The sequence below is a fragment of the Mangifera indica genome, chromosome 3 (assembly GCF_011075055.1).
Source record: "Mangifera indica cultivar Alphonso chromosome 3, CATAS_Mindica_2.1, whole genome shotgun sequence".
In the NCBI taxonomy this organism is placed as follows: Eukaryota; Viridiplantae; Streptophyta; class Magnoliopsida; order Sapindales; family Anacardiaceae; genus Mangifera; species Mangifera indica.
Genome location: NC_058139.1, coordinates 12,556,067 through 12,580,889, shown reverse-complemented (window position 1 = coordinate 12,580,889; position 24,823 = coordinate 12,556,067). Strand labels below are relative to the sequence as shown.

Sequence of the window (24,823 nt, the reverse complement as noted above, 5' to 3'; positions counted from 1 at the left end):
TTGAGAAAAATATTTAAAAAATCCTTGATGTGGATGAGTTGTTGAAGCTGTGTACGCGGATGGTGGAAATTCAACATGCCCACGTGGTTAATTATTCTGTTGTATAATACTTTCTCGTGCGTGCTTGTTTTAAGTAACGTGCCCTTTTGTATTGCTTACTCTTCAATCCTCATGCCTCTCTCACAATCGCAAGTTACAACAGATAACAGCACCTGCCGGCCTTTTGTTTTTTAATTTTTTCTTGAATAAGACAATTAACAAGCTGATCCTCTTATTCCTCCTTAATATTTTTAGTCCATTTATTTTTTTACAATTATTTTACACATTAGGCATGAAAGTTGTGCATATAGCACTGTTATATTTTATTATTATAAATAAAATATTACGTTGAAGATAAATTATCTAAAAAAATACTGAGTATAAATTATTGTTATATTTGATAAAATTTAATAAAACTAAATAAATATAAATAATTATTACGTTTTATTAGAAATAATAAAAAATACTAAGATATTATTTTACTATAATATTCTTGACTATAATTATTTCAAAATATTATTCATATTATTTGTTATATTGATTGAAAATAAAGTTATTTTTATCTTAAAAAATTAATAAGTAAATATATAATTATAATAAAATTAATATTATTTTAATAATTTTTAATATCTAAGATGAAAATAGTTATAATAGTATTCATATATTATATATCGCATCATTATTGATAATAAATTTTTTTTATTATTTATAAATTAAATAAAATGATAAAAAATATATCACCAAAATAATATTTTACTGTGTTAAGCCAAACTCATACTAAAAGATTATAAAATTGTTGAGTTAGTTATGAAACTCAATTGGAAACGGAAATTGGACCCCAAAGAGTGGTAGGTATTCACGTGGAAGTTTTTGTATGGTAATTTCTTATGGCAAATCATCTCCTCAAGAAGTAACCAACAGATAAAGATGATGGTTTGTGCTCCAATTTGTAGATAATTATCTCTGGATTTAAGAACGTGTCCCTTCAGTTGGCATTCGCTCCGTGTTGTTTGTTTGTTACGAAAAACAATAACTTTTAGCCAACATTTTTTAAACTTAATCAATAATTAAATTGATTATCATTCGTTAATAGAAATTATCAAACTAATTTAAACAAAACCTAGGAGACTATTTGGTTTCAAAGATTTAAAAATTATCATAGTAATTTATTTTTTATTATTTATATTATCTTATTTAATTTATCAGTAATAAAATATTACAGTAATTTTTTATCATCTATACTGATATTATAAATAATATAAGTGATAATCTGGTTATAATCTTTATTTTAGATATTAAAAGAATATTAAAATAATCTTGATTTTATTATAATTATATTATTATTTATAAATTTTTTGAGATAAAAATAAATTTATTTTTAATTAATATAATAAATAATATAAAAATATTTAAAAATAATTATATTCAAAAGTATTTAAATAAAATAATTTATTAATATTATTTTATTATTTTTAATTTTATAAATAATTATTTATATTTATTAAATTTTATTAATTATTTATATCTAATAATATTTTAAATAATTTATTTTTAAAATAATTTTTTTATTTTAGTAATATAAGATAGGCGTGGCATAATGACACGAAAAAAAAAAGGCTGACCTTAATTGCATGAAAGAAAAAAGGGCTAGTTGACTGGCGGTTGTTTAGCGTTGGGTTTAACAGTTTTGCAGTAGTCTAGCGGTAGGTTTAAGTCTTTTAGACTTTCAGGCTGCTTTTTACCTTTTTGACCTTATGCATTTGAATTCATACTTGGTCAAAATACCTGTTCCAACCAAGGTATAGTGTAATTTCAGACTTATATTAGTTAATTTTTAAAAAATTAAATTTTTATTTATGAGTTAATTTTCATTAAAATATTTAGTTAGAGTTAAAAGTGAAATTGTTAGTTTAACAATAATATTACAAAAAATATAATCTTAAATTTTAAAAACTAACAATTTTATCTTTGTCTAAAAAAAAAAATTATTTCTTCTTCTAACCGATTTATGCATCGGTTGATATACAAATCGATTAAAAGAAATAGATTTGTGTGACACATAGATCTGTTTCGTCTTTACACCAACGAATCGTCGCCCCACCTCTAGTTGATTGATGATTTGTCATCATCTGGGAGAGGGAGGAGCAATAATATAGAGATTGGCCAGCTCCGATCACCAAAAGAGCAGTAGCAAGGGAAAACTACAAACCTTAAAAGGGAAATGCTCATTTTTCAAACCTTAGGTGGGGCAAAAACGATAGATTTTTAAATCTAGGAGAAAAATGTAATAAAATTTAGTTTTTTAAAACTTTTATTAAATAATGGTTTTATCTCTAACCATAACTGATATTTTTAATAGAAATTGACTCATTGGTGGCTATTTAAGTTTTTGAAAGTTGGCGGATAGGACTTTGGGATTACATCAAACCTTGGGTGGGAAACAAGTCTTTTAGCCTAAAAGTAATGGAGTTTTATAATTCTAAGGTAGAATTAAAAAAATTATTCGAAAGATATGCTTTAGAGACAAGTTTTCAATACAAAGTACCTTACTCTAATAGGAAACAGTGGGAAATCAAGTGTGCAGTGAAGCAATGTAAATGGTGGATTTGAGCAACAAAGGACAAGAATGGAGATTTTTGGGTGTTATAGTATATAAGCAAAGAACACACTTATTCATAAGATCAAATATTATCACATCAGAGACAGGCTGGTGCTCAAGCCCTCGGGATAATACTTAAATCAATGTTTGTGGTTGATTGCATATATCAACTGAAAGAAATTATCTTCGATATGACATATAGATACAAGATTGACATATCATACACACAAACATAACATGCCAAGACATGCAATAAATTGATTAAAAGGATCACCCAAGAATCTTTCATGGTCTTACCTGAGTATTAGCATAATCTAGAGTTACAGAACCTTAGAATAATAACACATATTGACACTGACGTGAACAATAAGTTTAAGTTTTTCTTTATGGCATCAAAGTGTTCAATAAAGGGGTTTCAGAAATTTTGTTGCCTTGTAATTTGCATTGACATCTCACATTTAAAGGGGAAGTACCTTGGGCCACTTTTCATAGTTGTTACAAAAGACAGTAACAACCAAATTTATCCACTAGCTTTTGGTATCGAAGGAAATAAGGAAATGGAGTCATGGATGTCGTTCTTGAGGTATCTACATATGTGCATTAGTAACGTCCCAAATTTGGCCATTATTTCAAATTGGCATCCTTCAATCATTGCATTAGTGGCAAACATTTTACCTAATATTGTTCATAGTTTTTGTAACCACCATATCAAAGGTAACATGCATTCTTACTACGAAAAAACCAATCATATTAACCCTGGACTGCTACAAGTCTATGAATGTATGAATCCTCGATTACTTTCATACATTGGCTCATGCAAAAAAATTAAGGGTCCATTTGCTCCTGTAACAGAGAATACCCTTACTGCATTTCCCTACACATCATTGAGGCCTGCTTGTGAAGGCCTTGCTACATTGCCCCATGCATCAATAAGGCATGTTATTGAAGGAAATGTTGCATCTCCCACACATCATCGATGCTTGTCGGTTAAGGAGTTGTTGCATATGACCGCAAATCTTCGAGGCTTGTTGCACAAGGAGCTACTATAGACAATCCTTCGACACACCATTGTATGAAATGAGTGTTATGCGAGAGAGGCCCTCGAAAACTACCATAGAAGGAGGCACTCAGGTTAGACACCTAAGTGAAGGACATCCGAACAAAAGGGGAGGTGCTGAGGAGCTGAGGGCTAGACACCTATTTGGGAGACACCTGAACAAGGGGGGAGGCACTAGAGAGTTAAGGCTAAACACCCATGCAAGGAACACTCGAACGTGGGGGGAAGCCATAAAGGATATGGGGGCTTGACACTTGTGCAAGGGAAGACCAAAAGGATAGGAATAGAGAGTCATAAACTATAGGACATGCCCAGTCAACATCCTCATGATCATAAGATGCAACCGACTTCTCATCTGATAAGGATGCAAATGCCTCTTCTCCAAAGAAATCCAATGTCCAAATGTACCACTTTGTCTCTTGCTCAATTTGTATTGGGCACAATACAATAGTAACAACCTCTTAGAAAAGAATGAAAATTCGTAAAAATTAAACAAATGTATTATAAACTGATCAATTAAAAAAGTATGAATTATCTTCCAACTTACAAGAGAAACCTCCACTATTACGAGTACATCATCCCACATTGGCAAGATAACAGTCCTCCATTTCAACATACGAGGGACCCTATCATCTACTTCAAGATGAACAAAAGCCCCTAGGTTTCCCAACGTCTCATAAATCAAATACTACATAATAGACAAAAACTCTTATTAGTATTTATAATCATATGTAATAATCTAACTGGATTAATTATGTCATTATTACCTGGAATACTATTGGGAACCCCATCAATAGGTAATTAAGCATAAGTGGTGGGCTCAGGTATGGTAGGTAGTCTGATAAAAATTTCAATTATGGTAGGTAGTCTGATAAAAATTTCAATTTCCCTATATATATATATATATATATATATATATATATATATATATATATATATATATATATGCATTCTGAACAAAAAAGATAAAGCAGAAGAAAAAAAAGGTTGCTAATTACAACATCAAAACATCATGAGTTGATGGCTTGACTGTAGGCTTGAGTAGGAAAAAATGTAACATCAACATCTGGATCTTCGCTCAGCTCGACCAAACATGGACGGATTGCCTTCTCAACTACCTGCATCATTGAAGAACCATTCCAGATTATTAACCAAACTTGAAACATAAGTTAGCTGCAACACCAGTCACTTGTTGAAAATGACAGGAGAACAATTGGAATCAGGGCTCCTCGATTACATGATCCATGTAGATTTGACTAGAGAACATCAAAAGATAGATGAACCTACATGTGCGTGTTTACGTAGGAGAGAGAGAAAGCATGTGAGAGGCAGAATGTTACCCAGCCCTAAACAAGCTGTAAAATATCTGATATTCAACATGTATATAACTATATTTATTCAACAACAATCAATGGCAAAATTAAAAATACATAATTATTTTAAAGAGCTTACCGATTGGTCGACAATGGGAACATGTGACTACAACACCTTCGCCATATTGAATTTGGTGTTTTGTTACAAATACTCATAATCTTCAGCAAATGGAAACTTTATCCATTTTTGATCCATTTCTATTTTAGTCAAATAGAAAATTGCATGTAGACTTGACGTTATCGGCAGAGCATCACGAATGGAATAATAAATCAAAAAGGAAGGGAGATGGATATTATTACCCCACTTAGTAAATACATGAACAAGAAAAAAATGATACAGAAATTATATAAGTATAATTTGATATATAGTAAAGGATACATTTGTTTAAAAATGTTATAAAATTCGGATACAAAAAAAATACGGAACGTGTACAAACAAGTTTAATACGATACATCATCAATATTATATTTTTTAAAATATGACAATATCAATCAAAATTTTAGTACCTTTTATAAATCTTCTAATTAACAATTCAAATGTAAAATATCTAATTAACTATTAAACCTAATATAACATAAAATATAATCAAAATTCAATTATCACAAAAAATTATTATGAGAGGTTAGGGATTTGGATAACAAAAAATTGAATTTTTTATTTTATATAGTTATGATATTATGATAATTAATTAAAAATACAGGAGACATTTTTGTGTTTTAAAAATTCATAAAAAAGGAAAACCATAAAAAAGGCAAAATATGTATCTAATACGGGAAATTGATAAAACACGTGTTTAATATATTTTAAATTTAAAAATTCGGAATCATGTATTTAAAATGTAAATTAAATGGGAACATAAATTAAATGTAAATTAAACGCATTTTTACTAAATAAGATTATCACTAGATTAATTTAACAATTGATAAACACGGGGAGATTGGATAACTTGTAATTAAAACTTATAGCATGGAAAAATAAGACATTTTTCATCACGGGGACATTCAACAACTATTGTAATCAAAACTAACCCTAAACCCTAATTCCACAACTTGTAGTTAAATAGAGGTCTAAAATAGAAATAGTCCCACATTTGTCAATCATCCAACGATACCATCAGAAAGGAAGCATTTTTTTATTCGCTAATGATAAAATAGATTTACAAATAACAAAAAGCAGACAATAATTTGAACCTCAAATTTCTAATTCCTTTTATGTCTCCTCAACAAACAAACAAACAAAGAGTATCGACATCACCAAAAAAATATTCAATGAAAATTATATCATCTCATAATTCAATCAGCTTCCATAAAAAAACCCTAACATCCAACTTCACTCCACTTTCTAATCAAATCAGTCTCACCTTCAATGTCAAAATTTCAACGAAAAGAATTCAAGAAACCGACAAACCCTAACAAGAAACACCTAAAGTCATCAACTTACCACAAAAAACTAAAAATAATAATAATACCCATATATAAAAACGGAAAAACAAGAACATACCCATAGATAAAAAAGGTTGACAGAATGAAGCTACAAGAGATGATACAAAGATAGAAAATTAAGCTTCAGTTTAAAGACCGGAACAAACGGGCATTAGAAGAAACAACTATGAGAGAATTGAGGAATGAGTGGAGCAAACTCTAAGGGGTTGCTTGGTTTGCACAATAAAAGAGTGCAGCAAGCCCTAAGGGGTTGCTTAATTTCCATAATAAAAAATTATTTTGGTAATCTATTATTATTATTTTATTTTGTTTATAAGTAATAACAAATTCTACTAATCTTCTATTATCAATAGTGATATGACGAGTAATATAAAAAATAATGTGATTATCATCTCCACATTAACTATTAAAATATTATTAACGTAATTTTAATTTTATTATAATTAAATATTTTAGAATAAAAATACTCTCATTTTCAATTATAATAATAAGTAATATAAAAAATATTTTAAAATAATTATATCTAAAGACATTTAAGTAAAATATTATATTAATATTTTTTTATTACCTTCCACTAAACACAATAATTATTTATATTTACTAATATTTACTAATTTTATCAAATATAATAATAATAATAATAATTTATAATTTATAATTAGTAATCTTTTAAATAATTTATCTTTATAATAATTTTTAATAAAAGATTATTCAAACTAAATACATTATAAAAGTTTATATTTATCTTAACCATGCTGTGTAACAAAACGATGTCATGTTCAAAACAAAAATATTTACGATTTGGTTTAGATTCATGTCCACCCAAATGGTAAACCAAACCATTTTCCTCATTTGTTTTTCCCAATTCAAACAAAATCATTTTCTAACTCAAACCAAACAAAAACACAATTTTCAAAGAGTTTGGTTTTCCAATTTGGATAGTTTCATGCACACCTATAATTACTAATTTTAGATTAATTTTTGTTTAATCACTCTCTAAGGTTAACGGAGTTAAAATTTTATTAAGTTTATACAAAATAAAACCATCAATGGAATGGAAGAATTCATGTGAAGATCCCAGTTAGCGTAATTTTGTAAACTATTACTGTGAAATGTGTACTTGTTAGCGTTTTACCGTGAATTATGTAAGCATTTAATGAATGCTTGAAGTCGGTGTAATTTTTATAGAATACGAAAACGTTATGTGGCCACCTCACAGTGCCTGCGCGGTGTCCCTTTTCGATTTTAGTCAAATGAAATGGCTCTGGTTGAGAAGAATAACTGCCAAAGTGGTAACAAACTAGCTCAAGCAAGCAAATGCAGTACTGGCTTCATGTCTATAAACACAACTCACACCTGTTTCTCTCTCTTCTCACTGTCATTTCAAAAACAAAAAAAATATCAGTAGCAGCTCTCTCACCTCTCTTTTTAATTTTCTAAAATGGTGCTCACACCTCATACTGCTCGCAATATCGTTGGCATCATCGGTACGTGTAACGCACTGTATCTCTACGCTCTGTTAGTTTTCTTTTTTCTTTTTTTTTTTAATGTTTCCAGAAACGAACAAATTGTTTCTGGATTTGTTCTGAGATTTTGTTTTTGTTCTCATAATTTGATCTGTTTGCAATGCATTTGAATGATGAATTCGCGGCAAAGTAACTGTGCCTCTGTTGCTTTGAAAAACATGTGTTAATCTAACAGTAATTTGATTATGTTTTTGTTTTTTGTACTGCAGGGAACGTCATCTCTTTTGGCCTCTTTCTCTCCCCAGCGTAATAATTTTATCTTCATTAGCTTACCTCACACTTGATTTCTGTTTCCAGCTCCCTCAACAGCTCTGCTCACTTATAGTTTAATTGAATTTTCTAATTACTAGTTTAGTTCCTGATAATCATGTGTTACAGTTCTTAACTGAGCCTGGATTTTAAAAATTAGGCCTGTTATATTGCGAATAAAAAATAAAATAAAATTGTTATATTTTGTAATTAAGCTTTATTCTTTGGTCAATTGAAATTTTAAAATAATTGTTGAATTGATGGTGGTTGTCTCTGCTGTTTGATGTTATTGAAAAATATAAAAATGAAAGGTCAATGATCATTTCTGACTTTCTGATTAATGATTTTAATTTTATGTTAAACCCAAGCTTGTAATTGTCAAAACAAAAATTGGATATGCTTTTCTGTTCATGTCTACTGCAAATGCTAAATGCCTTTGAGATGGATTATGGAGCATCAAATTGTGTAAATAGCCTAAACAGCATTGATTTTGTACCTTATGGTTTGAAATTATATAATTGTGGCAGTCCAACTTTTTGGCATATAATCAAGAGGAAATCGGTGGAGGAATTCCAGCCATATGCATATATTGCAACATGTTTGAATTGCATGTTTTGGATCCTTTATGGTCTGCCATTTGTTCATCCTGACAGCATTCTCGTCATCACCATCAACTCTGTTGGGCTTGCAATGGAGTTGTTATATTTAGCAATATTCTGCCTGCATGACCGTCAGAAGAAAGCAATGGTAGGCTTTCCTTTTCCCTTTATTTTATGTATGAATTTTGTCGCACATTGCTCTCACAAGCATAGTCTATAGCCCTTCAATTGGGTTAAGCAATACAGCAGATTTGGTGTTTGTGGGAAAGAGAATGAAACCAATGGGTAAATAGATGGCTGTCCAACATATTGATTATTTGATTATGAAACAAAATGTATGTATTATCAATCACAGAAAGTAAATTGATTTAAATACATGCTTGCTGCTCTTTTCATTATATGCTGATTTTGCTATTTATCTCGTGTATTTGCAGAGGAAGGTTGCAATTGGACTTACAGGCGAGGTGGTTTTCGTTGCAGTTGTTGCTACCATTACTATTCTGGCTTTTCACACCCATAGCAGCCGATCATTTTTTGTTGGAATTATTTGTGTTGTCTTCAGCATCATGATGTACGCTTCACCTCTCACCATTGTGGTATGCATCTCCTCGATGAATCCAATTCTATGAGCGTTTATTATATTACTTAATTACATGTGTAAATCATTTCACTTGAATCTTTTGCCTTGCTGATTTTAACAGCGAAAAGTTATAAAGACAAAGAGTGTGGAGTTCATGCCATTCTATCTCTCACTGGCAGGCTTTGTTAATGGTTGCATCTGGTCAGCTTATGCTCTGTTCAAGTTGGACTATTTCCTTCTGGTAAAACCTCAATCCCCAGTAGCCAATTTAATCACAGTCAAAACAGTTTAGTTTAACATATTAAATACCTAAATAAGTTTTAGCTGTTGGAGGACGTATTCAATTATATTTGGTTAACTATGGCAGATAAGCAATGGTCTTGGATCGATTTTAGGACTCGTTCAACTCATAATATATGGAATATACTACAGATCAACACCGACAAAAGTTCAAGGCAATGACAAGTCAACTGGCAGTCAACTGTCTGCTGAAGCCGCAGCCTGAAACAGCTGATCAAGATTCAAGCTATTGTGGTTCTATTAAGTGCAATCATATGCCATATGTTTTGCAGTTTAATGTTGATATATGTCTGAGATCACATGATTTTACTAGCAAGATATTGCTATCTTTAATATTGGAAACCATAAAATGAAAATAAGAAAAATTTACCATATCTTATCGATTTATAATTAGACATAATATCTTATAATAAGAAAATTTTCCTTTAAAAGTGAGGCCTTATTTGTTTGGTAAAATATATAGAGCATGGAAATCTAAAATTTTGCATACTTTAGATTGAACTTCACAAGTATGAGTGCTTGGAAAAAGAACAAATATAGTGAAGAGGAGGAATGTAATCAGCACAATTACATGCATGCTCACAATCATTTTACAACAATGAAAACCATGATGAATAAAATTGACAGTATCCACTTACATTGCCCTGATAGAGCTGCGTAACCTGAGTTTTCATTGCTTGGGCTCCTAGTTGATTTAGGCTGATCCCCTATCATCAGCAATTCAGAAATAGCTTTAAGTAAATGATCTATAAGCTAGCTGGAATCAGATCTCAATGAAAAAATACATCAATGAAATGTTAGTTGGTTAAGTTTATTGCTTTTGCTATTATAGGGGAAACCCGCCAAACTCGTCTTTCTTGAAAAATGAAAGAAAAGTACCTTCTCTAGAAATTAGAGAAAAAACAAGCGATGAAAAAAGAAACCAATTTTTTTTTCACATGTTGATCCGAATGCATCAAAAGTTGCCCATACAGTTCCTAAGAGATACAGTTCTATCCTAATTAATCGACTTTATCATGAAAGATTAATGATGTGATGATGAATGGTCTAGTTGCTGATTGCAGTGCAACGGTTAAGTAATTGATTGATGGCAGTCACCGCAACGGCTGCAAGAATGCTTTCAATTCATTATTTATCTTCTAGAGATTAAGGTTGTCAAGGGGCAATTAAGAAAACAAGAACAACAAACCGCTGAGAATTTGAAAATATAAGTTAAATCAGAGAATCACTTTTAGGGCTGGAGGGAGAGCACAGTTCTGGCTGTCTCACAATATAGATTTGGTCACCATGACTATCTTCCTTGTAAGCATCCTGATTCCGGTGCCAGGTCCATAATGCATATGTTGAATTTACTACCTGCATCAAGAAATGGAAAGAAATCTTGACAAAGAAAGACACAACACAAAGAAAAAATCAAAAGATCATAAAAAAAAAAGAAATTATACATTGTCATACGGTTTTACCAGATGTTGTGTTAAGCTAAGCCACTACTGCATATTAGTTTAGCAAATGTTTTCTTAAAGATGTGCATTTTAGCCAAGCTTACACTCATAATTTAAACAATGATCGATGTAGAAAACTCGACATACTTTAGAAACCACTGAAAATTTATATAGACCACATTAAAATGCAACAAGAAGGAACCACTCGGTTTATATTAATTGGTGCCAAATTACCATGTTATTGAAGTCTGTTATGTATAAATCTGAATATATGCAAACTCTGTGTGTCCTTTAACATATTAGTAACAAAATACCAGTTCAATCTTCCTCATCTAAACCTCAGAGGCATTGTGTTAAGTGAAGAAATTGAGAATTGCATTTGCACCAATCTAGAGGCTAGTCCAGAATAGTAATATTAGAATGTATAGCATTGATGGTAGGATTCTTAAAACATACCTCAAGTATTCCATGTCCAAAGCTGCTTTCTCTAAATGCACCCCATTCTGGCTGTTTGCTCCAGCAAAAGTTGCCTTTAGCAGGACCAGAAGAGAAATTCAAATGACAGATGTTCCCAAATTCTGGTGGGTTATCATTAGCGGAGGGACACTTTCCAGGGTCATCTGCAAAATCAACATCAATTTTCTCAATATTTCCACCATCTCCCACTGTTATGTAAACAGGTCCACACGGATCCAATGTATAATTATAGACTCTATTCATCCGCTCATAAGCATGAACCTGTAAAGAAGGCAGCATATATTCAATAAGACAAAAAAAAAAAAAAAATTTGGTGCATGAATATCAGTAGTTCATAAATTTCTATTCAGCTTTACTGTATTCTAACTTCTGATATGATTTAGCAGGAGGATAAGTAAAATAACTCTCCACTACTTTTTGAGATGTAGACTATAACGTCATTCTTCTTCTGTGTTTCTTTTTTCTGAGAAACTAAAATACACTTCACCAACTATTAAAGCTCCAAGGATTACATGGGAAATATTATATGCTCTAAAAGCAAATTAGATGAATGTATCCAAAAAGCTTATATTTTCAGGACTATTATTTCATATCTACATGATTAAAATAGATATCTTTAACTTACATGGCCAGAGAAAACAATATCAACACCATTTTGATATACAAGTGCTTCCATTTCTTGCCTCATGCATTCAAATTCTTGATAGTGTGAAGAGTAGCTATTATACCAAGGTGGATGCCAAGCAGCTACCAGCCAAGGGGTCACATTCCGGTCTACATTTTGCAGATCTTGCTTTAGCCACTTATACTGAGCTCCTACAATTGAGAATAATAAAATTTAACAGCTGCATAGAGAATTCCGATGTCAGAATTGGGATATACATCCTGGCATTGCATTCTAATCTGAGAAATTAGACATGCCAGTGTTTATAGCTATGCGTTGCTCATAAATTTTCAGTTACCAGTGCTATTATAATCGACATATGCTCCCAACATGATGAAATGTATCCCTCCAGCTTCAAAAGAGTAATAGAAGTTACTGTGAGAACCACTCTCTTCTGATGGAACAGCAAATCTGGTCAAATAAGATTTGAAAGTGATTCCAGAAACTTGAGGCTCTATTTCATGATTTCCTTCAATGACCATCATAGGAACTCTTGAGGTCAATGGCTCCATGAACCTAAAGCATGAATTTAACTGTTTTCATAATGAAACTATATCACACAAATTGAAAGTTGAGCTAGTACATGCTACAAAAAACTCCATATTCTGGTCCTTTATTATAAACAATGTAATTCAGATAAGGGATTTATTCTTTATTTCAAGTCAGTACTGCCCTCAATTTTAGGCCTTGCATTACAAGTACTAATTCTCCACTGGTATAGAAATACAATGAAAGAGGATTTTAATTGGCTTTGATGGTGGGAATATAGGTAATCAAAATATACAAGTATTTGAAACAGAACTGTTGGAAATTCGAAAAAGGTTGTTAAGCTAGCTAAGTCTCAACTGATTTTCAATTTTCTCAGCTCTGGAATCTGAAACAACCTTTAAAGAGTTTTTCATTTAACATTTCTGTTGTTGAATCTAATAATGACTTCAAATTTTTTCATCAAAGGTAAAACTTCTTAATATAGAAACAATATTATAGAGAGAATATGCCTATCCACAAGACAACAATTTCAAAAAAATGTCAAAAGTCAAGTGTTAATAACAAGCAGTCATCATGGCAGTGATAAATTTGCAAATAATGACCAATTTGCAAAAACCGGTAAATAGAACAGGACTAACATTATAAATTTTGCCAATGCAATTTAAACAAGTTACTATGCTAGCTTCGGTCATTAGCTAATTGTCATCTATGATGCTATAGCTACCTCTATGAAAATTGTCCTACAAAAAAATTAACACACAATAAATTAAACACAGATTCAAAGTGGTGTGTCACTCAGGTTACTATGCTGCAACAAATGAGATAATGGCAGTCAAGTATATGCCTTAAAGTAAGTATATTGACAAGACTCTGTGCATGTATGAACCTTTATGGTAGATAATACTCTTACCGAGATACAATCACCAATAGAAAAGGATAGACTTATGGGGGAGTAAGTTAAAATTGCCAGACAGCCACTGAATTTGAGCAACATAAAATTGAAGAAACAGCAATTCAGTAAAACGTATGAGACGTTACCTTCCCCATCCGTCCCACCGGGGTTGATATGTCTCCCTAATGGGTGTATTTGGAAATGCACAGGAGTAACAAGAAGCTCCTTTCCCACCAGTTGTGAGGTACTGATTTGCATAAGTTAAATCTCCCACCATTAAAATCAATGAGGGATCATTGTTCATCAGGTGATCAATAGTCGTTGATGAATTACTTGTGAGACCCAGATCTCCAATAACTGCTATTCGGCGAGGGTACGAAGTTGGACCAGGCAATGGCAAAGTTTCAAAGACATGCTCTTCACTCATAGCTGGAAAATTGCTATCCCCACACTTGAAATAGTATTTTCTTCCAGGTTCAAGATCTATTATTAGTAGATGAATTTGTAATTACTGGATATCCAATCATTCAATAAGATAACCATCTATACATGAAAAGAAAGAGGTGAAAATTTTATTTCACCTAGCTGAAGATATAGCATCTATACATGAAAAAGGAAAGGTTTAGAAATTTTTTATATAATTGAAGATATCTAGTGGAGGAAGATCTGGACAGCTAAGCCATTTGTAAAATGAAACAGGCAAATTGAAGTTCAAATGTTGAGAAAGGCAATAAACTACAGGAGCTTAAGCTCACTTATCAAGTTGGCCTTTTCTAATAATGTTTACTCTGATTGAGAAGGACTTACATATTATTTTCGCTATTAACTGATCAAAACATTCAGTTCAGCCTCTTGTCCTCACAAATAATCTTTTTACAGAAATACTTTCCTATGCGTGTAAATTCCCGGAGTAATTTCTCTAAGTGTCCTACTTTTAAAGAGTTTCTAATTACCAAATGAACAAAAATGATTGAATGACATCACAAAGACCAAACCTATTAATCAAGCAACTCCAGGAAGATACAGGTCTTAATACCTAGTTCCTTTATAATCAGCAATAAGAAATTTTCTTTCTAACTTATTGCTTCGAAAGCCTAATTATCCAAAATGCAGTCTAGAAGATTAGGAAAACCTCTGACATAAATTTAATCACCAACAGTTAGTTTGAAGTGTATCTCTTCCATAAATCCATAAAGGGTAACAAATTGAGACAAATGTTAATAATGATTGTAGTCCAATCATAATAAGAAATAAAAAAAGCACACCAAAACTACTAAGTTAATCTTACCATCAATCCGCACATGGTGAATGATGCCGGAGGTGTAATTCAGGAGGCCCTCAAATGGATACAATTGGCTATAAACAGTTGCATTGCCACTACTTTGATTTGTATATTTTCCACTGTTTTTCCCATACATAACCTCACTCGCAACAGATGAAGGATCAAGAGCAGTCACATTAGACCCAATCTGGGCATCCCCTGAATCAAAAGAAGCCCACCCCAATTCAACAAATCCATCAAACAACACAAAGCCACACAATAAGAAAACACCCAAAACATAAATGTTCAAAAACAAATACCAGTAACCCAAGAAACCCACATTGAAGTAGGAGAAGAGATAGCGAGAGCTATCTGTTCTGGGAAAATAGAAGTGACATTCTTCTTCAGCCTTGGATGATCCATAGGCAAGTCATCACTGCCAGTACGTAAAGAAGGATCAAAACGACGAGTCACAGGCTCAAATGGGCCCTGTAAAGTGGTTGGTATTGGCTGATTTTGGGTAACAATGGCGATTATGACAAAGAAAAAGTTTAAAACAAAAATATGGAGTGCATACTTCTCCATTAGAGTTTGTTGTTTGAGTTGAAGTTCGATGATATATATGGTTTTGTGATGTATATACAAGATTCTTGAAAGATAAGCAAAGTTGATTGGGGACAGGTTTTGGTGTTGTGTCACTTGTCTTGATTGATCGCAGTTTCGGCATATCTGAAACTGGATAATGGAATATGCCACTTTGCTTCCATTAATACTGTCCATAGAGACCACACAACATAACAGTCAAAGCTTACAAAACAATAGGGGATGTAGCTTCACTTCAACAAAGATAACATATATAAAAACGCTAATTAAATTGACACAATTCAATTCATGTTCCTTCCTTCTCAATGGGGAATGGGGATGCTTAAAAAAACATAATAATAATAAATATATAAATAAAAGGGTGGCCAAATGACAATTGCCCACCAAAGGTTTGATAAAATTATGTATTTTTATCTTTTAAATTTTGAAAGAAGGTAAAAAAATGAGAAGTCGGGGAAAAGAGTCCCAATTTCGAGATGGCTAATCTCCAAAAATGGGTGTCTCTGATTCCTGGAAAGTTATCTTTGCTTCAATATTTATTTATTCCCAATAAATAACCAAAGCTTTATAAAATGTTGTTACGGTACGGGGAAACTCTCTCCAGCAATCCTAGACTAATTCAAATAATAACAAACTGAAAATAAAATAGTCAGTCCACTAACATAATCAATGATGAAACCTACGAACAAGTAACAAATTGATTGATACACATATTATTTTCTCACATATATATTAAAATCAATTGTTAATTTTAATAATCAATATATATTTATGTTATTTTGTCTAAATATTGTAATAAAGATGTAATTAACCATTGTTTGTTCTCGAGATTTAAAATATTGTAATAACACCTCTATCAAATTGAACTGTGAGTAATATTATGCGGGTGTAAATACCATTTTTAATACTTACTAGGGGCAAATAAATATTTCTTTTATTTTGTTTTAAAAATTATCATATTTAACCTATATTATTTGAAAAATGTTATAATTTCAATAGTTTATAATATGACATTTACACCTTTAATGTATTATATTTTGTTAGTTCTTTGATCATATAGTTATCAATTTTGAAATTATTGAAAGATATACTGAAATTTTAAAATTAAAAAAAATCTTGAACCTTTTCCAAAAGTTTTCAAATTTCCAAAAATATGAAAAACTTTCATTAAAACCTTAAACATTTTTGAAAAACTAAACATACAATCATACATCATTGATGCCCAATTTATACTTACACTTTGTTTTTTTAAATTAGTTTTAATTGGAATTGATACAAATTAGAACACAAAAATTATTTAATAAAATTTTGGAAGTAAAATATTATTTAGCTTGAAGGTTTTCTTTGTCTTTCAACAATTTCATAAAAAAAATTAACATATTTTTTAAACAAATTTAACAAACAGGTAAAAAATAATTTTTTCAAACCTGATGGGTGTCCATGTTATTTCATCAAACCTTGGGTAGGAAATATTATTTGGTTTAGTGAAGTTGTGGGAGTAAAAGCAAACTGAATATTGATAAACTAATGTATCTTGAAATTGCAAAAACCAGCAAATTTTAAAATGAAAAACAATATAAATATACAGAATTTGTATTTGCATGGTAAGCAGTTACAAAAATAAACAAAAATGTAAATGTCCATTATTTGTATTTTACGAAAAAGAAAACATTAATAATAAAAAAATAAATATAAGCATATGTAATTTGCATTTGGAAAAGAGAAAACATATATAATAAATAGAGGTGGGGATGGGCCGGGAGTTAGGCTCATATAATAACGGGCCTTTAAGTCAGGCAACCCATAAAAACTTTAGGGTCCAAAACCCGATCCTATATATAATGGGTCAAGCCAAGCTAGACCTTAAACGGGCCTACCTACAAGCCCCTACTAGGTTAATCCATCAACTTTGATAAAAAAAATTATTAAATAATTTTTTTAATTATGTTTTCTTTAATTAGAAAACATGTTAAAAAATTAAATTATGAATAAAAATAAGACAAACTTATAATAGATAAGTTGAGTTATCATAATCAATCTCACAATATGGGATTTAAAACATAAGTTTAATTGAATCTTCTACTTTGCTTAACATTTATTTATAATACATAAAGGGAATGAGTGATTGTATTATTTTATATATGAGACTTTTACACTTACAATTTTTGCACTTTGCAAAGAGTCGCATATCTAAAATAATAAAATCTTTCACTTTTTTCACCCATTATGAATAAAGATTAAATAATATGTTTCAATCAAACTAAAATTTTGGTTATCTCATACATTTGAGATTGATCCAAAGAACTCAAAACTCATTTTTTAAGTCTAAAATTTTTACTTCTTATAAATATTTATAATTTTTTATATTATAATTATTAATTAATTAATCATATTATCATTTTTGAAAATATTATGAATAGTAATGAGTCAGGTCGAGCCAACCGATGGGCCTAACACCTAGGCCAGTGGCCCAACCCAACTTGGAAGGCCCATTGGACAAGCTCAGCACGTTATAGTGCCACTTTAGGCCTTATTCTCGGGTTTTAGGCTGGGTCTCCATTCAACTCAACCCAATTGACGTTTCTAGTAATAAATAACATGTATAAATTAAACACATGATAAATTAAATATTTAATAACAATAATAGTATTGAAATATATCTAAACAATTCATATTAATAACATGTTATATATATAATAAAACAAACAAAGAGAGTATTAAAAACAGAATATTGAAATATAATGGACTAGAATGAAAATTTCTCACACTAGTTTAATCTTTGTCGAGGAAAATGAAAACCAAATACATTAAAACTGTTAAGGGATTAATTCTATTTTTGTATTGATCTCTTATCTTTATCTTTATCTCTTTCTTTTATTTCTCTTTTATCTCTTATCTCTCTTTTATTTCTATCTTTATCTTTTTATCTCTCCAATTTCTCATCTCTTTGTTATCTTTTATCTATATGTATTTTTATTTTTATCTGTATGTTTATGCAAATAGCATTGTATTTCTTTGTATCATTTATTCAATATAGAATACATTTTTTCACAAATTATTTTACAATTCAAACATGGTATCAGAGTTGTAAATTGATCTTAAATTTGTCCTTTCTTTTACTTTGTCTCATTATGTCAAATTCAAACTCTTCTTCTACCAATAATACACATATTTTGATTACACCAACAATCCCACCACAACTTTATCAATACCCACATCTACTAGCTATGTTTTTTCCAGAAAACTCAACCCTAGAAATTATCTTGTGTGGAAAATACAATTCATGTCACTTCTCAATTATTAAAATCTCAAAGGTTTCATTAACGGTATCGAAATTGTCCTACCACAAACACTAGATCACAGGATTAAGTTGTTAATCTAGTATACACTAGCTGGTTCCAAAGAGATCAATTTCTTTTATCATGTTTGTTTTCTTCCTTAACACATAATAGGTCTTGACACCTCATACAAAGTGTGGAATGCATTAGCAAGTGCATTTAGGTTTGTATCTCAAAATCATCAATTACAATTGCACATAGAATTGTAGGAGCTAGAGAAGAACTATCTCAGTGTTTCTTAATACCTTCATCAAAATTCATCAAAATTCAATAATCATAGCTCTTAATCTTCGTGAATCTCGTCTCTTTTTATGAATTACATGGGTAGCTTCTTATTTATGAAATTTTACTTAAAAGCGCACATGAACCTCTTTTTGTAAATTCGGTGGTCAAGTCATCTTTAACAAACAACAATCAACATTTATCAAATAACTTGAACTCTTCATCAAGTCAATTTCAAAATCAAGAAAATAGTGGCAATAATTTAGATCTCGCAAGAGCAAAGGACCATGTCAAATATGTGTGTATCAAAATCACACTGCCAATAAGTGTAAGAGCAAGTATATTTCAAGGCAAGTTACAAATCCCAAGGGAAATATAGTGTGGGCAAATTATCTTTTTATACCGCAAGGTCTATATTCTTCTCCAATGCCACAACTTATATATTCTCATATTCCAAATTAAAATGGTATGCAATGAGGGTCGACATATTCACCTTGGCATCCAAACATAGGTGTCACCCATAATTTCACACCCAATATTGTAAATCTTAGTATGGTAGAGGATGAAAGGAAGATGAAAAGAAAAAGATTCAAAACATGTCATACATGAACAAGAGAGAAAGAATCAATGCCTACAAAAAATAACCAAAGAAAGTTAGGAGATTTGCCTACTCATTTGCTCCTGTAGGTATATAAGATAATGGATAAGCCTCCAAAGAAAGTCTAACCCAAGCTTTTTCTTCACCTTGGCTAAGAGACAGAACGAGAGATAGATGATTTTGTTTTTCTTTAGTAAGAGAGAGATTTTGTACAAATGAACTAAAAGACATGTTTTTATAATGGTGACTTAATTGTAATTTTAAAATTCTCTCTTTGCCAATCAAATTCTTAATTTGAAGTTTTGTCATGCACGTATATCAACCATATACTTTAGCCACCCAAAATCTATCTCATTAACATTTTAACTATTAAAATGTTATTTTTGCACTCATATAACATTTATATGATTTGATTATCCTTCAGAAGATGCTAACCAACTTTAGATAATTAATCCTCATTCTCGAAAGCTTGATTTAATAGTGTGACCCTTTAGATTCACCGTGGCAAAATTGTGACTTTACTTTCTAATGATCTGAAAGGTATTTAAAAACTCAACGACTATTGTAAACATCTAGCAATATATCATAGCCCTAGAACCATGATGAAGAAATTGTCAGGCTAACCTAATATTTCCAATCGTATGAATAGTGTAGTGATATCCTTCGATTGTCTAATCTAAATCAATTTCGAACTATGGATCATCAAAGTCATAATTTCGATTTTATACAAATTGCGATTTAGATATTCAGAATACGTCACAATGAACATCATTCGCATGACTTACATTAGACTCTGACCAAAGATTTGATTTCCAATATTTATAGATATCCGCTTCGAAACTAAAATTTGGGTCAAATCAATGGATATTCAAAACCCAATATTTTTGGAGTCAACGAATCCTATTTTGACTATTATTCTTCTTCATATACAAATAACACATGACCAAAACAGTTTTTCTTACGGGATAGGGTTAACCTCACAGTTATACACCATAGAATCACGCGTATCCATATCAGATCTAACTATGACATCTCAGATTAAATGATTATTTCATACACTAGTACGATTTTATGATAAGTCATTGACTACAATTTAATGACTATGTGACTTATCATTATTGGTCATGTTCAAAAAATAGTTCTCTAATTGTTGATCTATACCAATACCCTAGTGACATGACAATCATCATCATCCACACTAATATCATCTCATGGCATTCAATAAAGGTATTGGATATATCTACTATGTGATATAATTGCCCAAGTTATCTCATATCCATATGAAATAATTCAATGACTCAGTTTGTATATTAAATGAGTCATCTAAACAGTTCATACATACTTTATATCATCGCAAATAAAAGAAACAACTTATGTATGTGAGCAAAAAAATTACTTCTTTTAGTAATAAGTCGTGATAAGTGTACATATAAGATAAAATCCCCTAAAACTGACAACATGAATTATTCCTACGACATACACTAACAAAACTTTCACTTGCATTAGAGTCATTCGTTATTATATTGCATACCCATCTTCTCAAGATGATAGTCTCATGAATTCTTTCAAAATGTGATATTTTTGTTGAATATGTTTAGACTTTTGATACACCCTTGGTTCCTTTGCCTATGTAATAACATCAATAATGTCACAGAACATGGTTATCATATAAACCATGTTTTGGAACCATATCAAGTTTGGATACGAACTTTCGCATCCACACAACCTTTTTTATTGCTTCTAAAATGGCAATATACTCAACTTTTATAGTGAAGTCAATTGTGGTTGATTATTTGGAACTCTTCCAATTAACTGTATCCTTATTACAAATAAAAATAAACTTTGATGTAAACTTTCTATTATTAGTATCTGAGTACAAATCAGAGTTTGAGTACCCCTAACTTTGAACACCTATAACTCAAAACAAGATCTTTAGTCTTTCTTAAGTACTTAAGGTTTGATTTCACAGTTAACCAATGTTTTTCCTTTAGATTGGTCTAATATTTGATCATAACACTTAAGTACAAATGTACATAGCATTGGTACATGAGCCCTCCCACTACCAAGCATAGGACATATTACGCATCAGTTGTTACCCTTCATCATCTTTAGACCCATATCTTTAGAAAGATGAAAACTATAAGAAAAGGGCAAAAGTCATTTTTTAGAGTTTTCCATGTTGAACTTTTTCAACAATTTTTCTATGTATAATCTTTAAGATAATTTAATTATCCTTTTTGTTCTATCTTTATAAACACAAATTTCAAAGACATAGGTCAAATTTCCTAAGTCTTTCATTGATAAGGTTTTGGATAACCAGATTTTAACCTTATTTATTATACCAATGTCACTGCCTATCAGGAGTATGTCATCTACAGACAATAAAAAGAATGTAATGGCATGATCGTTAAATTATTTGTAAATATAAGGTTCATTTAGATTTTTTTTAAACCAAATGATTTGATTATTTCATTAAATCGAATGTTCTAGCTTTTGAAAGTTTGTTTCAATCATAAATGGATCAATGCAATTTGGATACCTTATGTCTTTCAGAAACAGATATAAAACCTATGGGTTGTACCATATATATGTTTTCCTCAATAAATCCATTTAAGAATGCAATCTTGACATCCATCTATCAGATTTCATAATCATGGTATGTTGCGATAATTAACATTATTTGGATGGATTTAATTATAGTTATAGGCAAAAAGGTTTCCTTATAATCCAACCAATAAGAACAATTTCTGTTTATGGATCGATAAGTGTCCATACTTGATTCGTATGCATGAATTCTATTTCAAAATTCATTGTTTATAGCCATTTACCTAAATCTGTATTTAGTGTAGCTTCCTCATAGCTTATAGGATCATCACTATGATTTATTTCTCCAACTAAATAAGATTCAAAAACTTGTGAAGAAAACCGTATCTATCGAGAGGTCTAGATACCTTAAAAGATCTTTGTGCTAAAACTATAGTATCTGATACTGAGGTTCACTGAGTTGATGGTCCCACTTCAGTAATGTTGGGTTAAGACTCTTTAGAATCTCCCTCAAGCTCAATATTTTTTTCTACACCACCTTATTCCAAGAACTTTTCTTGAGAAAGTATATATTCCTACTGACCGTTATTCTTTTATCAGTGGGGAAGTAAAAATAATATCCTAAACTATTTTTAGGATATCCTATGAACCAACCTTTCTCTAATCTAAAATTCAGTTTATCTGATTTAATTACTTTGACATAAGCTAGACATCCCCAAATTTTCATATCACTAAGACTTGAGAATTTGGAACACCATAACTCATATGGGGTTTTTTAAATTGATTTTGACAATACTCAATTCAATATATACACAATAGTTTAAAAGGCATAGCCCCACAATGACATTTGCAAGTTAGTAAAACTTACCATTGATTGTACCATATCTAATAAAGTACGATTTCTCCTTTTAAATACACCAACATACTGAGGCATGTATAGAACAACCATTTAGGAAATAATTCCATTGTCTTTCAAGAATTCTTGAAATTTTGTATTCAAGTATTTTCTTCCATGATCTAATTGTAGAATTTTAATACTCTTTCTAGTTTGTTTCTCTACTTCATTTTTGAATTCTCTGAACTTTTCAAAGGATTCTGATTTATATTTCATTAAATATAGATATATGTACTAAGAATAATCATCAATAATGATAATGAAGTAGTGAAAACCTCCCTTGACCATGTGATTAAATGGTCCACATACATCTTTATATACTAACTCTAGTAATTCTTTAGCACATTCCCCTTTACTCTTGAAAAAGATTTGGTCATCTTGTCTTGGAGACATGATTCACACGTTGGATAGAGTTCATGACCCAATGAACTTAAAAGCCCATTTTCCCCAATGTGACCTAATCTATAGTGTCATAAAACTTTAAGGTTTGTTTCAATTCAAATTCTTTTTCTTGGGTTCAACATTTGGACCTTTTTTTTGTTGCAATTTGGGCCCCTTATTGGCCCTACTAGTAAAAGTTGCATAGATATCCACATGTCCAGAGTATTTCTTTCCTTATTTGTAAAACTCTTAAAGCTTATTGAGCAACTCAATGAGTGTTCACTCTATCCGATTCAAATTTTAATTAGTTATAAACAGCTTATAACTCAGTGGGAAATTCACTTTGATGTGGTCTGGTAGGACCATGCCCTAAACATCCAGCTACCTTAATGTATTGATCATCTTTATGACATGTTTATCTAGGGCATGTCTTCCCTTAATCTCATGTTAAAGAGAGAAGCACATAACTCGTACTCGACTACTCTCGAGTTCTCGTTGTACAACTCTTGTAAAGCAATGAGAATATCATAAACCCTATAAACATTTTTATGCTTAGCTTAGAGCTTTTTATTTGTTGAGGCTAGAATGTAGCCTTAAGCCTTCATATTATCCTCGACCCATGCTTCAAACATCTCATGTTCCTCATCGAAGACATTTGGAGCTATATCAATAAGAAGCAGTGCTTCTAAGAGGTAGCCAATCTTTTTTAAGTCTAGTACTAATCAAAAATTTCTTTACCAATCCTTGAAGTTAGGCCAGTCAAAATATTATTATCCTAGATTCTTATGAGTACGTTGTTGGCTATTTTTCAAATATATCACAATTAAACAAAAATATTACAAAGAGGAATAGGTTAATTGGTGAATCAAATATGTGAATTTAAACATTTTTTAATTCAATAAGCTCATTAGCTCTCACTATTTTATTCAAATCTCACACTCCTTTTAAATGAGATTTAGAAATTCTATTAAATTAAATTTCTAGTAAAGATTCGAATTCTTATTAAACGTAATTAACCTCACATCATAGATATCTCAGTTAATTAAATTAAGTAGGAAACTTTTTTCATTTATATCGTTATATAAAACTCGATTCATTTTCATACCCTTCACTCCAAATACCTTACATAATAGAAATCTCATTTGTCTCAGCTACTTAAATTTGAACCATCATGCTTCCCGAAATGGCATTCTCATCATGTCTTCACATAATAGAATTCTTGAGCATGATGTAAATAACCATCCAAAAACAA

At 30.7% G+C, this 24,823-nt stretch overlaps 2 protein-coding genes across 3 annotated transcripts; one reads left to right on the top strand and one right to left on the bottom strand.

Annotated features, from left to right (window-relative positions):
* Window positions 1-7,865: 7,865 nt before the first annotated feature.
* On the top strand, window positions 7,866-10,139 carry LOC123209992 (bidirectional sugar transporter SWEET6b-like). The gene is made up of 6 exons (XM_044628122.1): window positions 7,866-7,998; window positions 8,247-8,283; window positions 8,814-9,033; window positions 9,320-9,481; window positions 9,587-9,706; window positions 9,833-10,139. Exons 1-6 carry the CDS (start codon window positions 7,953-7,955, stop codon window positions 9,968-9,970), a joined length of 723 nt encoding a protein of 240 aa, XP_044484057.1. The 5' UTR covers window positions 7,866-7,952; the 3' UTR covers window positions 9,971-10,139.
* A 93-nt stretch (window positions 10,140-10,232) lies between these two features.
* Window positions 10,233-15,802, bottom strand: LOC123209991 (purple acid phosphatase 23). 2 transcript variants are annotated; one of them, XM_044628121.1, is made up of 8 exons: window positions 15,311-15,793; window positions 15,018-15,209; window positions 13,876-14,212; window positions 12,647-12,864; window positions 12,310-12,500; window positions 11,664-11,945; window positions 10,995-11,121; window positions 10,233-10,472 (listed from the first exon to the last, which is right to left on the bottom strand). In XM_044628121.1, the coding sequence occupies exons 1-8, from the start codon at window positions 15,768-15,770 to the stop codon at window positions 10,351-10,353; spliced, it is 1,929 nt and encodes a 642-aa protein (XP_044484056.1). In that variant the 5' UTR covers window positions 15,771-15,793; the 3' UTR covers window positions 10,233-10,350. The 2 variants fall into 2 exon arrangements, 1 of the variants encoding a protein (XP_044484056.1); XR_006501187.1 differs by lacking the exon at window positions 10,233-10,472 and having other exon boundaries at window positions 11,664-11,827; window positions 15,311-15,802.
* Window positions 15,803-24,823: the final 9,021 nt, after the last annotated feature.

Bases quoted from the DNA above. Each gene is read 5' to 3' on its own strand.
- LOC123209991 (XM_044628121.1), bottom strand. From the start codon at position 15,770: ATGGACAGTATTAATGGAAGCAAAGTGGCATATTCCATTATCCAGTTT. The intron at 15,210-15,310 runs GTATTTGTTTTT...CTTTTGATTCAG, and splicing joins GTGGGTTTCTTGGGTTACTG to GGGATGCCCAGATTGGGTCT. The intron at 12,501-12,646 runs GTAACTGAAAAT...TCTCAATTGTAG, and splicing joins TGTCGATTATAATAGCACTG to GAGCTCAGTATAAGTGGCTA.
- LOC123209992 (XM_044628122.1), top strand. From the start codon at position 7,953: ATGGTGCTCACACCTCATACTGCTCGCAATATCGTTGGCATCATCG. The intron at 7,999-8,246 runs GTACGTGTAACG...TTTGTACTGCAG, and splicing joins CAATATCGTTGGCATCATCG to GGAACGTCATCTCTTTTGGC. The intron at 8,284-8,813 runs GTAATAATTTTA...TAATTGTGGCAG, and splicing joins GGCCTCTTTCTCTCCCCAGC to TCCAACTTTTTGGCATATAA.